This window comes from Limulus polyphemus, unplaced genomic scaffold (genome assembly GCF_000517525.1).
Source record: "Limulus polyphemus unplaced genomic scaffold, Limulus_polyphemus-2.1.2 Scaffold1110, whole genome shotgun sequence".
NCBI classification, from domain to species: Eukaryota; Metazoa; Arthropoda; class Merostomata; order Xiphosura; family Limulidae; genus Limulus; species Limulus polyphemus.
In genome coordinates this window covers 107,482-124,141 of record NW_013666720.1, presented here as the reverse complement: position 1 = coordinate 124,141, position 16,660 = coordinate 107,482, and the positions used below count along the sequence as shown (strand labels likewise).

Below are 16,660 nucleotides of genomic sequence, written 5' to 3'. Positions count from 1 at the left end.
GTTTTGAGTGGATTTTCTTTCCCTTTTAAGTTTAACATGCGTGCTTTTTTTTGTGCATTTTTATATGTGTAGAGCCTCAGCTTTAAATAATAAAGGTTTTAAAGTGTTATTTGAACTGAATCTTTACTGTATAAGGTGCTTTTGCCCGAACGTTCTATTAGGGTTTCGTGCAATTTTTTTGTGCGATCCCTATCATGAACCACGATAGTAATTCATGATAATGAATTAAGTAAAATCCCAAGTCAACTGAGTTACTTTTCAGAGGGTTATGATTGTACTTGGTGGTAAAGGCACTCGATTCACAATTTGGGAATCGCGGGTTCGAATTCCTGTCACCCTTTCAGCCATGGGTGCGCTATAATGTGACGGACAATTCCATTATTCGTTGGTAAAAGAGAAGCCCAAGAGCTGGCGGTGTGTGGTGCCTTCCCTTTAGCCTATCACTGCCAAATTAGGGACGGCTAACGCAGATAGCTTTCGTGTAGTTTTGCGCGAAAATAAAAACAAGCAAACTGTCAATCATTCAATTCAATGTTTTGATTGCAGGGTCTATAGGTATGCGAAAAAAAATCTCTCAGGTAAAAATAACATAAAAAATGAGAAACGGTTAATTTAATAACGAAAACACGACACAACAGGGTTCCCAGTTGATAATGTCTGATGACAACAGAGTTGATCTGTATAACTCGAACCATGTAGATTATAGAGACAATAGATACACGAATATATAAGACTGCCAAAAATAAGAAAACGTTAATATTTTCAATAAATCTTCAGTGAAATGTGGATAACCACTTGTTAATAATAACCAGAAAAAGATAATAAAGAACAAACTGATACGCCTAAGGACGATTTAATTGATGTGACTGAACAAGAAACTGTTACAAAAATTCTGAAATAGTCCAGAGCAAGATAGTCGTAATGCATTAACTTATATGGTCGATTTTGAGGAAAAGATAGGGACTGATGAACAAAATGTAGCTAAATGAAAGGTATAATATTAAACAAGAGTTTAACGTAAAGTGAGCATAAAACAGAAGAATCCACATATTGGTTGACAAGTTAATGTAGAATATAATGGTGATAATCAAACATACTTCTATAGGGCGTTTAAACGATTCACACCAAAAATCACTCAAAGCTGAGCTTATTATTGCAAAATATATATTCATTCACTCAAATCAATCAAAATCTGCACAAGTCTACCCCAAATTCAGTTAAATCCTGGCATATTAACTTAACATAACATAATGTTTAGAGACAACAAGGGACATATTAGTCCATCTCGGCTGCCACATCCTCTAAACTAAACTATTATAAATTTTATAAAATCCTAAAGCCAGTCCTTATCATTCATATAGTTGTGAAGCTTTCTCTTAAACTCACTTAAATTAACTGCCTCCACAACATCCGAAGACAAACCATTCCAGAGACTAACCTCTCTGTCAGAAAAATAAAACTGTCTTAGCCGAAGATGACTCCTACGTTGCCAAAATTTATATTTGTGTCCCGTAGTCCCTACTATTCTTGCCATCAAGTATGAAAAAGATGATGCATTATCACTATCAAATCCCTTTACAATCATAAACACCTTAATCAGATCCCTTCCAACTCTTCTTTTTTCAAGTGAAACAATTTGAGAGATCTTAACCTCTCCTCATATCCCAGACACCATTCTAGTAACCTTCCTCTGAACCATTTCCAATTATTCAATGTCCTTCCTAAGGTAAGGAGCCCACGACTGAACACAATACTCCAAATGTGACCTAACCAGTTACCTATAAAATGAAATTATAACCTCTTCAGCCTTGTATTCAATATTTCTGTAAATACAACCTAAAATCCCATTTTTCTTACCACTAACAACAGCACACTGCTTGGATGGCTCAAGAGGCTGATCAACTATTACACCAAGATCTCTTTCTTTCATGACACTGTTAAGGTTATTCCCATCCAAGTTATACTTTTAATTCAAATTATGATAACCCACATGCATTATCCTGCATTTATTATAATTAAAACCTATTTGCTATTTATTTGCCCAACTCATTAAATAATATAAATCCTTTTGTAAATCAGCATCCTTCTCTTCACTGTTATATACACTCAAGACCTTAAAATCATTGGCAAATCTAAGTAATTTATTGACCATTCCTTCATCTATGCCATTGACGTTAATCAAAAAGAGCAAAGGTTCTAATACTAAGCTCTCAGGTACCTCACTTGTGACATTAATCCAGTTTGACTGAACTTTATTTATAACACTCTCTCCTTTCTTCCATTCAGCCATTCTTCTATTCATTCTGCTAGCTTATCCCTCACACCTACAGAGATATTTTTTTACCAGACTTTTATGTGGCACCTTGTCAAATGCTTTCTTAAAATCCAGATACACCAAATCCACACCATTACTTTCATCTACGAAAACAGTAACCTTTTCAAAGAATGTCAAAGAATTTGTATAGCAAGATTTCTCCTCAGTAAAACCCTGTTGACTATCCAATAAAATTGTAAACTTTGTTAAAAGACTTTGCAAAACATTTTTTATCAGACTTTTCAAAACCTTTCCCACAACTGATGTCAGACTAATAGGTCTAAAATTACTGGAACAATTTTTATTACTTCCCTTGAAAAGAAGAGTGACATTAACTAACTCCCAATCCTCGAGTACCTGCCCATTATTCAAGGACTTACAAAAAATAGTAGCAAGTGGCTCACATATCCAATCCTTAACCTCCTTCAAAACCCTTGGAAAAATATTATCTGGCCCATGAGTCTTATCATTTTTAAGCTTCCAAATGTTTTCTTAACAAGCTCAGAAATAATGCAATCATATTGTCCGACCTTGTTTCCATCTATCAAATGTTCAAGATGTGTAATACTGTTTAAATCTTCATTAGTAAAAACTGAAGAAAAAGCAGAAGTTAATAATCCAGCTGTTTCATAATCATCAGATACATACCTTCCTTTATCATCCCTCAAGTGTCCTACCCCCATTCTAACATACTGTTTACCCTTTATGTATTTTCAAAAATGATTAGTGTTAATTTTTACATTTTCAGCCAACCTTTTTTCATACATCCTTTTTGGTGTCCTAATTTCCTGATTCACCAACTTTCTTGATCTTCTATAATCTTCTAAATATCCCGTCATACCAGTCAATTTAAATTTCTTAAATTTGTGATGCTTTTCTTTAATTTTATCTCTTATACCCTTTGTGAGACAATCTGGTTTTTACTTGCAGCCCCCCTTTTCTTTCTATAAGGAATATGTTTATCTTAAATAGTTAAAATTGTATACTTAAACATTTTCCACATTTGATCAGTGTCTCCAAATTACTCATTATATGATTTTTCAATTATATAAAGTTATAAATTTTAATTACGTGTACATAAAAAAAAAATCAAACTGACAGATTATGTTTGTAAGACTAATTATTTAGAAATAACGTTTGGGTATAAGACGTCCAATTACAAATAAACGAGTAATATGTTCTTAATTATTAAATAAAAATAGGAATTATCTTACACGGTCGTGATCTTCACCTGGTACTTGTTTCACCGTTATCATTATTAGAACTGAATACGAATTTTTGCCGTAGCTAAAAATTAACAATTATTTTTTTCAATTTCCTTGTGACGTCATTTCGAATTGGTGTTGTAAAGTAAAACAAGCAAATACATTTATAAAATTTTATTTTGGGTGTAATGAAATATTCAAACTATGAGACAAAAATAAATGAAATTAAAGTAGTATTGTAGTTAAAGGATAGCCTAAAGCGTTAGAATCGGCTCTGGAATATAACTGACAATTTAATAGGTTTAAATACATCAACTAAATAAGTTGAGAGAGTATCCTGTTGGTAAAAAGCTCAGAACAGTGTACATAGAAGGAAAATATTACGCTATTTATTTCAAAGATTCAATAAAAAATTGAGAAATTTCATTTGTTTATGTTAATTGTGTCAAATATACATCTAACGTTCTTCCTTTTTATGTCAAGTATTGCTATACAAAGTGTTAGAGGTTAATCATACAGATATTATTAACCGAGTGGATAAAAATATTGTGTCACAATGCATAAATTATTTTATTAAAATAGTGTTTCACCTGAATCCTAAATCTTGTAGTTAAAAACCAATTTCAAGACGAGTGACAAACTAATTGAGTAAAGTAAACAACACTGATTACTTGAACAATAGAGTACTTAACAGCGGCGTCAATATAGCAAAAATTAATAAATGGTCAGAAATTATTTCAAGGACATTTAAATACTAGATAAAATACTCTTACCTGATTTGAAACATAAAAGATACATTACACCGTTAAGCGATTGTAATTAAATTCTAATTACATTACTAGCAAACGTAAATACATCATGATAATCTTACTCTTAAAGCCCCTAGTGGCACAGTGGTATGTCTGTGGTCTTACAACGCTAGACACCGGGTTTCGATACTCGTGGTGGGCAGAGCATAGATAGCCAATTGTATAGCTTTGTGCTTAATTACAAACAATACAGTAATGTTCATGTAGACTTGATCTTTACTGTGGAATAAGTAGAATTATGATATAATTCATTGCTATGAATCTTCCGCATTTATAGGTTTTTATGTCATCTGAAAAACAAATGGCATTTGTCTCTGAGTATAAAGGGAATATTTTGCACGTATTAATAAAATCAAAAGAGTCAAATTTACATTTATTCAACGTGTATTTAACACAATGTGATGAACAAACATATGAATATTTAAATTATATTAAAATTGAGCTGAGTGAAATATTGATGTGATCAGCTGGAGATTTTAATGTAATATTGAATACACAGTTAGATCATAGTTTTTCAATGAGAACACAGGTTTCACATAGTTGACAGATTAAGAGATTTGTTAAATTAGTTTTGTGGTGTATCGGTTTTTTGATATATTTATCCAAATAAGAAGGAATATAGTTATACTGGCCAAAAAAGGATATATTATATTAAAGACTAGATTGAATAAGTTATTCGTTAATGTTGACAATAATTTTCAGATGTTCTCACGCAAATACACTCATTATTAATCACACTGTACAGAAGCTTTGAGTCATAATAAGAATGGTTGCGCTTAGCTCTACTGGTATGGGTGATGAGTAAGTATATCAAGCCTCTACAAATACCTTATTGATTTGTGAAACGGCCCATTGCAACAAAACATTTCCTCCAATGTTTCAATAAATACTAAACTGAATTAAACCGAACACATTCTTAACATAAATTTAAACTTACGTACTCTATTTCGCTATATTTTCGCGACTAAACAAGAGGTCTGAAACACTTAAACCTCAGTATTAAATATTACGCTATCTGATATTCAACTGTATCATAATACACATATTGAAATAATAGTTGAAAACAACCTGTACCAGTACTGCATTACTAGGCATGCTCATAACATCTACAATATCATAACACCTACATAACATGACTTGTGGGAATGATGTTGTGGTTTGTTATTAAGCACAAAGCTACACACAAAGGGCCATCTGTGCTCTGCTCACCACGGGTATCGAAACCCGGTTTCTAACAGTATAAGTCTGCAGACATACCGCTGTGCCATTGGGGGCGGTTGGAATGAAGTACGAAGCTGCTCGTACGTTGGAAACAGAAAACCATTTCTACTTTATGACGAACGAGATGTTGACGTTTGACGAAGCTATTCTACAATAAAAAGAGAGAAAGAGAGAGATTTAGGCATAACTTATAAGGCAAGAGGGAAGTTGGACGCATCGCAGTCTTTTTATGTTGTAATGCAGCACAATATTCTAATTTTGTGCTCATTAATGATATATAAGGTGTTATATGTCGTCTACTGCTTACTAGCATGTTTCCACATGTTATTAAAATTACAGCGGAATGCTGTATTATAACACAAGAAGACTGCAGTGCTTCCAACTGATATTCTATTACCTTATATGTTATGGCTAACTCCCCTTTTAGTTGTAGGATAGCTCCTTCAGACGTAGCTGTCTCGTTTGTTCTAATACAGAAAAGGTATTGTGTGTTTATAAATCCCTCAAGTAATTTCCTGTATATTTTGTGACGTTATTTGCGCATTACAGTAGTGAAGTACTGGTACACGTTGTTTTTAAATGTTATTTCGACTTGTTTGTTATGTGAGAGTCAAGTATCAGATAGCGTAATATTTAGTATTGCGGTTTAAGTATTTCAAACCTCTTGTTTCGTCGTGAAAACATAGCCAACTCAGGTGTTTAATTTTATATTTATGTTAGGGACGTTTTTGTTTAATTTAGTTATGTATATCTTGAAATATTGAAGGATATTGTCTTTGCAATGGGCCGTCACACAAATCTGAATATTGAAAAGTGTAGGGCATGTTTAGAGCTGACATACTTATTAACCCTATTAGTACTAATAGAGCAAGGTTGTTTGGCGTTTTTTGGTGCAAAGCAACTAGGCTACCTGCGCCAATAGAGCAAGGTTGCTTATTGGTGTTTTATTAATAAATTATTTGAAAATGCCAAATAGATAAGTGAAATTTACGAAATTATAATCGATTTTAAAACACAGCACAAAAACACGAGGAATTAATGTTATAACGTGTTAGAAACGTTTGAAAAGAGTGATTAAAGCACATGCTCAACTGCTTCAAAGGAAAAAATAATAATTAAGGAAGAAATGGGAAATTGATTGCTTAGAAATAAAGTTATGTCAGTTATCCCTTACTGATAATACGTATCGCATCTATGAGGAAGCTCTGAAAGAACTTAGTATAACTCGAGACAAACACTGTGAAATTCTGGAACGAATCCAAAGAATTAGAGAAATTGACATCTCTACATCCTTTTTATAGATTAAGACAAACACCTAATTCACAAGAAGCTTTAAAGACTAAAATTGAAAGAATAATTCGGAGTTCAAATGAAATAAATTATATAATTATAGATCTTTATAATAGATATTTAGAAGGAACGTAAACCAAACTAGCGACTCTTTCTTTGAAGGCTTATTGATTTTCTAATAAAGAGTGAGGAAGAGTTTCTAGGTTCTCCATTAACGCTTATAGAATTTTGCTGCTTGCCATTCATGAACAAAAGATAACTTCCCTGGAACTGATGGCCTAAAGATTGAGTGGTCAATAAAATGTTGGCCTAAGATTGGTATTTCCATATTCGAGGTTTTTAACGAATGTCTGGAGACAAGTGAATTTGTAGAACTATGAAAAAAGCAATAATAACGTTAATACCTAAAGAGATAGATTTGTACTGATTATAAAGTATTTTTTAAAGCCACAGCAAACGGAGTGAAACCCAAATAAGTTCACGAGAACCAAATTTTGAAACAAGTTGGAATCAGGTGATCGTATTTTATTCACATAACACACCATTTTGTATGCCTAAGCGTTTGTTTTTCTAACGTCTCCTATACTATGCTAACATTGTTACATATACATTTATGTTTTTATATTTTTCATAAACAATTTGGAGAAACCTATTGAGATTCCTTTATTCAGCAGCTCAAAATTTTTCATTAAAGCCAAAGTCTACCTGTTCCTCTCATTACGATTTTGATAGCATTTACGAGATACAGTTCAAAAAACAAACCAAAACAGGCCGGTCGGTGTATTTGGAACTTATATAAGAAACTTCCCTTGGTCATTGAGAAAATGACTTCAAGACTCTTCATATCTAACCAGCTGGTTATGTATAGTCCCAGAAGCATACAACTTCACGCATGAAAAGGTTTGTCGGACATTAATTTAGAAAATTATTATATATATATAAACAGATAATTATCATATGATGACCACAATATATTAGAAAAAGTTTCACTGGAAAGTAATTGTCATATTTTGAAAATTTTAAAATTTTGTCGGGCTATTTGGAAAATTGTCATATGTATATATATATTTAAATAATTATCATATGATGACCATAATATGTTAGAAAATGTTTCACTCGGAAAAACGATTGAGCAGTTTTGAACAATTTTAGAGTTACGATAAAATAATTAAATAGAAAAAGAACGGCTCTTCAAAACACATAAATAGCATAGTGGCATATATAGATTAAAACTATCTATCTATCTGATCCAAAAAGTGATCTACGTTAATTAAAACTATCTATTTACCTGATCCAAAAAGTGATTTACGTTAATTAAAACTATCTATTTATCTGATCGAAAAAGTGATCTACGTTAATTAAAACTATCTATTTATCTGATCGAAAAAAGTGATCTACGTTAATTAAAACTATCTATTTACCTGATCCAAAAAGTGATCTACGTTAATTAAAACTATCTATTTATCTGATCCAAAAAGTGATCTACGTTAATTAAAACTTACGGAATAAATTTCTGTGTAAGGAATTTGAATCAAACATACCTCATCCACATCTTTTTCCAAGTCCCTCCAAACGATGACATTTTCATTGGTGGTGACGTCAGTGTCTTTTAGAGGGTAGATCACGTGACCTATGAGGTTGTACTTTTTTCCTCTATCGCTGTCAAAAACCGTGAACTTCAGAGTCCGTTCTTCTATTGCTTTATTGGGAATCTAGAGATAAAAATCTTCTGTGAACTGCTTGATATTAAAATGTAGAATGTCAAACTGATAAGGTAATGGTAAAGAAGTTTCTCTAACAATACATATGCAGTTCTTTAAGACAAAACTTGCCAGAGCAAGTACATGAAACAACAATTAATAAAGTTCTACATTGTTTGGTTCATATAATCTTTACTGGAATGAAAAAGAAAAAACTAAAAAAAAATGTTATTCAAAATACTGAAGTAAAAATAAAACGAAAAATAGATGTTTTACAAACTTGTTTGACAGTCAGATCTATGTTTTCGAAAAATAAAAATATATTAAGTTTTCACTGGTAAACATTGATTATATAACAAATAACCATTATGTTCTTACCTGGAAAACAAAATTTTCCTCAAATTTGGGGTTGCACGTTTTCTTTTTTATTTTTGTTTGAAGGTAGCGGCGCTCATCAGGAAGCAAGAAAATTCTAGAAAAATAATAAATGGTTTATTTAACTGGACTTAGAAATCTTGACAACATGTGCAACATAATTTTTTTAATCTACGGGAAAAAAGCAGCAGCAGAAGTTTTTCAAGGAAAGTTGCCTTATTTTAATTGGATTGAAAATGATAATTCAAAATATTGATTTATATTGACATTTAAGTTCTTTAGTTAACCATAATAGTGCTGGGGCCTAGAAATTGGAGGTACCCCTCCCCACGATAGAACAAAACACAACCATATTTTGTAATGCATTGGTATGTTAGAAGTATGAAATGGATGGTTGTGAAACAAAAAACGTTTTCACATGTATTTTGGTACGAATATTCATAGATACCATAGGTTAAAAAGTTGTGCTGCGGAATGCCGCATCGAAAATCATGAAATTTGTAATAACTCTGTCAGTTTTTGTGATACCTTAACAAAGGTGGTACCAAAATGAAGCTTATGTAATGGCTTTTAATACTGTATGACATAATTTATATTGTTCATATAATTAATCTGATACAATAAGGCACAACTATATTTTTTGATGTATTAGTATTTCTAAGTCCAAAAAATGGTTGTGAAATACCCGTTTTGACATGTTATTAAACATGGATATTTACAGGTACCTTTGACAAAAATTTCACCAAAAAAGCTGCGTCTTAAGTCACTAAATCTGCAATAACATTATCAGTTCTTGTGATATCTTTGCAAACTTTGTACTGACGTGAAGTTTGAAGTAAAGCCTTTGTTATTTAACAATATTTAACTGACCAACGTTTCACGTCAACTCATACAAGGTTTATTATTGGTGTTTTAATAAACTATTAAACATATATCTACACCAAGGTTGAAGGAAGACTGGCTTTTTATAGGGCAAAATAAATCAGACATATTGCGGTGATATGATAAAGATTTCAGTGTCTGAAAAACTATCAATATGTGGAAGAAATAACCGTATGTATAACATGCATTACACTTCACTCAAGAAACTGTTTTTTGTGTATGTATTAGGATAATGCCAAGTGAATTTACATACACTGATTAATTACCAGTTGTTTCATTTCAGTGATCTCTTTTGCATGTTTTACGAGTGTCTTTCTTCTTACTTGCTACTTAACCAAATTAAAAATGGCTTGATCAAATTAGCTTAACATGAGACTTAATTTAGATTGTTATGAATTATTTAACATGGAGTTTTTTATCTGTTGTGGTTTCAGGTAAGTTGACCTGGGACTTTCATACACTGGTGAAAGATGGATTCATAATCACCAGATAAAAAAGCCCGTTGGTTCGATACTAAAAACTGTATCACATGTATGAAAACACTGACAAAGTTCAAAGGCAATGAAACCGTTGTGCAGAATCCAACTCCAGATGGAATTAAAGCAATCTTCTGTGTCAGAGGAAGGATGACGTGTATGAACTATTGTGGCCTTTACAGAATGACATTCTTTCAGGCAAAACTAATGTCGCCTTTCACAAACTGTGTCGGTCATCATACACAAGTAGATCCAACAACTACACTTATCAATCACAGGGCAAATATGATCGAACAACCTATGAAGCCTCCTCATCTGAAGCATCGAACTGCGCAATACGTAAAAGTATCAGAGGCACTACATCAGAATTTAACATAAGACGTGACTGTTTTATATACAGTTGTGTGTACAAGCGAGGTGATAAATTAACTCAGATCGCAACAGGTATTGGTAAGACCACCAGAGAGAAGAAATATCTGGAGCAGCCGAACGTCTTGATGAAATTATCAATCACAAAATGTTGCCGCATACAGATTTTTTTTTTTGCATTTGATGCAAAATATTATCGTAGTTGCTACTCACATTACATAAGGGATCGTAACATAGCCTCAGCTGTAAATAAAGCCAAAGATAAAGAGGACTCTTCATGTTATGACAAAGTTATGAGTGCTATAATAGCAAATCTGAGAGTTATTTTAAAGAACACGGCTGTTACCAACCTGTCATTACTACGATCGGATTACATCAAGACTTTACAACAGATGGGGGTCGCAGGTACAGACAAGTACTCGTCTTGGAAGTTAAAAGAAAAACTTAAAACTACTATAGATATAAACTTGTATTCCTAGAAAAACCTGGATTATCTGGTCTTGTCTGTGCCAGCGTCATGACTGTAGGTGATGCACTCAGGAAGTCTTCAACAACGGGGTATATGAGGAGGATATTGCACTGACTAAGTTGGCCTGAACAAGAAACCAGTTGGATGAAGGGCAAATACTATACATGGTTGCAGCCATATTAAGAAATAAGCTGTCAGTTATTAAAGATTCTGACACATTTATTCGAAGTCTTGAATCAACATCAGTCCATGTGCTGAATATGTTCCAGATAAGCTGTATGACTTTATAATTCGGTGTGTCAACAAAAGTTCATTTAACAATTTATCAAGCTGATCTGATGACAGCACAAAGAAAGACAATCTTAAAGTCATCTCTGTTTGTCATAACATCATAAGCCAGAGCCAGAATGCGCGTACACCAATAACTCTGGGTCTTGAACTGAGGGTTTATCATGACTTCGGAAGCAAACAGTTGATTGATGACTTATATTCCCTTGGATATTATGTGTCATATGATGAAGTTCGAAGATTTCTGACATCTGTAGTTCTAGATCAGAAAACCGATTTGTTTGTAACTCGAGGTATATGAGGACAAAATGACAACACACAGATCGGTGGAGCAATTGACAACTTCGACCAGAATAAGGAGACCCTTGATGACAAGTCCACTACGCAAGCCATAGTGGCAGTACTGTACAAGAAATGTCCAATTAATCCCTCTGAATGTGGAATACTGAGAGTTCCTATGAAGTCATCCTCATCAAGAGATGCATTCAATGCCGAAGATAAACTTGAAATGTTAGTATCTTAATATCGTTTTTAAATATATTTCCATTTCAGAATTGGTCATACAAGTTGAAATACCAAACTATTTTTCTTCTTTCTTTTTCTAGGTCATGACAAAAAGGTATTTTTCATTTCTATTTTCAAACTCTTAACTATGTAGTTTTTCGTAAACGTATTTTAGGATAGCGTAGATGATGGTGCTTCTTTTTACCATTATTCACTCCTTTCTGGTAGACGTGGTATTGGTAAGTGCTTAATCTTTCTAGTCCATTTTGATCTAATCACGGTGAAGAATACAATGTGGTCGTTTGCTTTTCTCCTTGTCTAGGTACAACAAGCCTGCAAAACGACCTGAGCCACCAGCAGTATCAAATACCTCAATAACGGCAGTACAAACAAATGTTCCAAGTTACTGAAATGCTGAGAACATGGATCTCTTGTGGATACTTATCCGAATGCACAGTGTCAACCTCAATGTAGAAGAAAGACAAAGTCTACTGAAATGCTAGAACATGGATCTCTTGTGGATACTTATCCGAATGCACAGTGTCAACCTCAATGTAGAAGAAAGACAAAGTCTACTGAAATGCTGAGAACATGGATCTCTTGTGGATACTTATCCGAATGCACAGTGTCAACCTCAATGTAGAAGAAAGACAAAGTCTACCTGTATGGAGTGGATTCAACTGTCCCACTGTCTGATCTTTCCACCATCTAAACAATCTTAAAGAAACTTGTTCAAGTCTTAGAGAAGATTAGTCAGTCACACATATTAGCAACTGCTGATATGGATATTCACAGCCATGTATGTAAACCTCTGGTCAACCTACCTGAAAACACAACAGATAAAAAACTCCAGGTAAGCTAATTCGCTACAATCTAGATTAAGGTTCATGTTAAGCTAGTTTGATCAAGCCATTCCTAAGTTGATTAAGCAGTAAGTAAAGTAAAAGACACTCATAAAACATGCAAAAAAGATCACTGAAATGAAACAACTGGTAATTAATCAGTATATGTAAATTCACTTGGCATTATCCTAATACATACACAAAGAACAGTTTCTTGAGTGAAGTGTAATGCATGTTATACATACAGTTATTTCTTCTACATATTGATAGTTTTTCAGACACTGAAATCTTTATCATATCACCGCAATATGTCTGATTTATTTTGCCCTATAAAAAGCCAGTCTTCCTTCAACCTTGGTGTAGATATATGTTTAATAGTTTATTAAAACACCAATAATAAACCTTGCATGAGTTGACGTGAAACGTTAGTCAGTTAAATATTGTTAAATAACAATGGCTTTACTTCAAACTTCACGTCAGTACAAAGTTTGCAAAGATATCACAAGAACTGATGATGTTATTGCAGATTTAGTGACTTAAGACGCAGCTTTTTTGGTGAAATTTTTGACAAAGGTACCTGTAGATATCCATGTTTAATAACATGTCAAAACGGGTATTTCACAACCATTTTTTTGGACTTAGAAATACTAATACATGAAAAATATAGTTGTGCCTTGTTGTACCAGATTAATTATATGAATAATATAAATTATGTCATACAGTATTGAAAGCCATTATATAAGCTTCGTTTTGGTACCACGTTTGTTAAGATATCACAAAAACTGACAGAGTTATTACAAATTTCATGATTTTCGATGCGGCATTCGCAGCACAACTTTTTAACCTATGGTACCTATGAATATTCATACCAAAATACATGAAAAACGGGTTAATTTTTTCACAACCACCCATTTAATATTCCTAACGTACCAATGCATTAAAAATATGGTTGTGTTTTGTTCTACCGTGGGGAGTGGTTCACCCCAGAAAAGGCCCTATGCCCCAGCACTATAACGAAAGGTAATTTCTCATCTTTCCATTCGCATGGGTTATGTTGTAGATAGTGATTGTTTTACCTATGTGTCAAGACCTAATAATTTAAGTATTACCCGAAATTGGCCATGAAAACGATTGACAACTGTTTTAAAATATAGTAACTTAAAATTTTTTATTTACCAGTGAATTTTCTCCATAAAAAAGGTTGAATTAGTCACATTTTGTTTACATTCACTGTTTGACAGTTTTTCATTCTGAATCTAATTCCACATTACTTGTTTGTAACCAGAAGTATTTTTAATATTATTACTGGTTACTTTTTCTCTCTGTTTCTTTACTCGACTAGTTAGGTATCATTTTTGGTGATGTATATGTAGCAGTTGATATTCAAGAGTTCTCGGTTTTGTAGTGATGTCATCTTACATAATATTTTTTTTTTAATTTGCTAGTCTTTGGACTTCGTTAGTTTAACTGGCTTATAGTTTATTTTTCCCCAATAACATGGCTTTTACTTTTCTTTTTATATAAAAAAATCGACATTTTTATTCAGGTCCTCTTTATCTATCGATATATATTTTTAGATAAATAACAATTCTAAGTGATAAATATGTAGTGAACAATAAATTAATTTTCATAGATCCACGTTACACGTTTTTCTTACAGTCTACCTTACAAATGGATCACAGCAGTTTACAGATCCGAGAGTTCTTGAAGGAAAATTTTTTCCCTTTATTAACTGCACAACAAGCCTTTCTTTAGTAGCATCATATTCCAGACTGAACCAGAGACGACCTCTGTGGCCATCCGGAAAAAAGAATTCCTCTCCAGTGTTATCGTAGGAAACTTTGTACAGTTCTGGGTTTAGTCCACCCAAGAGTGGCGAGTCTGCATAATTAAGATTTAATCTCTGAGTTATATATATGTATATATAATTTGTTTTAAATTAAAAGTTCCTTTATTAATTTAGCTGACATTAACAGACTATTTTTATAAGTCAGGCAACTGTTAACCAAAAAGACCAACGTAGAATAATTGTTTCTGTTGTTTTTAAAGTACTTGGCAACATTTATTTTTTATTTAAACAAGGTGTTGATTATCAAAGATCTCGACTCTATAAATATGTATTTCTGACAAAAGTAATTTAAAAAAGGATTTGCTATTGTAACAAAATAGATAAATATAAGGTAAACAGTTGTGTGTTTTAATAATAATAGCTCCATCATCGTTTTGATTATTTTAACGAATTAAAGAATACAAAATGAAGTATAAATAATAGAAAATGTTATTTTAAAGTATATAATAATTGTTCCTGAACTCACCAGAAGGCCCTAGTGGTCCGTTGTCAATCAAGGAGAGTCTAGATCCCAATATGGCGTCAGGAGAAGAACTAGATGACAAAGACGTTTCTCCTGGACTGTGCAAGATAGAGAGAGACATGGCGGGAACCACAAAATTGATCGGCCGTTCTTGTCTTATAAAGATAAAATAAGATTAAAACGAATAATTCAGTTTAAATGTTCGCGTAGACAAGTATTGTCATAATTGGAACAGTAATGCTATGTTTTGTTTTCTCAAAAGTTAACAGGGCTTCTCTTTTACTTTCGTGAAATATACTTAAATATGCTAGTAACTGCACATGTTACTATAATACCATGAGTTAGCATCGTAAATCATGGCTGTTCTCTTTAACGTTAGAAAAGATAAATCCGATTCAAAACCTAATTGTAATTCCAGCACATATTCCTAAAACGTCATGAAAAAGAACATTACTGGTTATAAATATTTTCTTACCACAGCTCGAAGACTTACATAATTTGTTTAATTGCCAACATCAAACTTGATTAGTAAAGATACTGGTATTAATCTGTCATTACATGATTTCATCCAAAACTTTCTAGTAAGATACGTTTTGTTAATATGACTAGAAACTATGACATCTCATATCGAAAATGTCACGTTATGATCTATTTTAGCACTAGTTTTGAACTTTAAAGAAACAAAACAAATAATCTTTGGATATATTTTTTAAGAGATATATCTCATTCTTTATTAAGCTCTAGTGACAAAAAGGATTTTAAATAACATCATTCAACTTTTGATCAAGAACCTTTACAGTAATATATGTAGAGTTAATCGAATAATTTGAAATTATCATAGATATAGTAAAACTAATAAACTCTCTCGATCCATATTGGTTTTTCTTTTTCGGAAAATGCCATAGTTAACTTTCACAAGCCATTGCAAAATTTTATTAGGATTACGTTTATGAAAAATTCTTCAATACTGTTTATTAAATAAAAAGAAACTCTTCTTACAGCTAAATCTCTGTCTAAAAATTCTGTGGCTTGGTTTTATTAGTTTTGGAAATGTTCGGTTTTTAATGATACTTTGTAGAGGAAGCAGGCGTTAATTTTTTTTCTAGAGCCAAGTTGTTCTTTATTTAAAATTATCTGTTGTTTTTATTTTACCAACAACAGTTTTATATTGGGCTTATCATTATCATAGGTCGCTTTTGTAATTTCATCTTATTTCTTTACTTTTAACGTAAGTTTGGTTTTTAGTTACACTAATTGGTACATGGGTCTTTACTTACGTGATGCATCCGTACATTGATGCATCAGTCGATCTTCTAGAAGAGCGTTCGACTTTAGTGCCTTGTGGAAATTCTTCGTAGCTTCCTTGGTTTTTTCGACGTCGATAGATAGTAAAACCGACTGTTACCAGTACGACAACAGCAAAAGCTAGTGACATCAAAGAGATCAATAACGGTTCACCTGTAAAGCAACAATGTATATTTAATAATAAACTTAAGGAGTTGATCATTTATTAAACCAAGTGAAACAATTATTATAAAAAACTAAAAAAAACAACAACTTATAACACCTATAAGCACAGTAAACAACAGAAAGAAATGATTAAA

At 32.5% G+C, this 16,660-nt stretch overlaps 1 protein-coding gene across 5 annotated transcripts in view; it reads right to left on the bottom strand.

The window, feature by feature from the left end:
- The window catches only part of LOC106462175 (synaptotagmin-15-like), a 115,260-nt gene that overhangs the window by 8,773 nt on the left and 89,827 nt on the right, over positions 1-16,660 (bottom strand). For 4 of the 5 annotated variants that reach the window (XM_022389357.1, XM_022389361.1, XM_022389358.1 and 1 more), the window contains exons 6-10: positions 16,334-16,514; positions 15,060-15,211; positions 14,409-14,625; positions 8,918-9,011; positions 8,381-8,551 (exon numbers count right to left, since the gene is read on the bottom strand). In XM_022389357.1, the coding sequence (XP_022245065.1) occupies positions 8,381-8,551; positions 8,918-9,011; positions 14,409-14,625; positions 15,060-15,211; positions 16,334-16,514 (815 nt within the window). The remainder of the gene's footprint in view (positions 1-8,380; positions 8,552-8,917; positions 9,012-14,408; positions 14,626-15,059; positions 15,212-16,333; positions 16,515-16,660) is intronic. The other variant, XM_022389359.1, reaches the window with a different exon arrangement.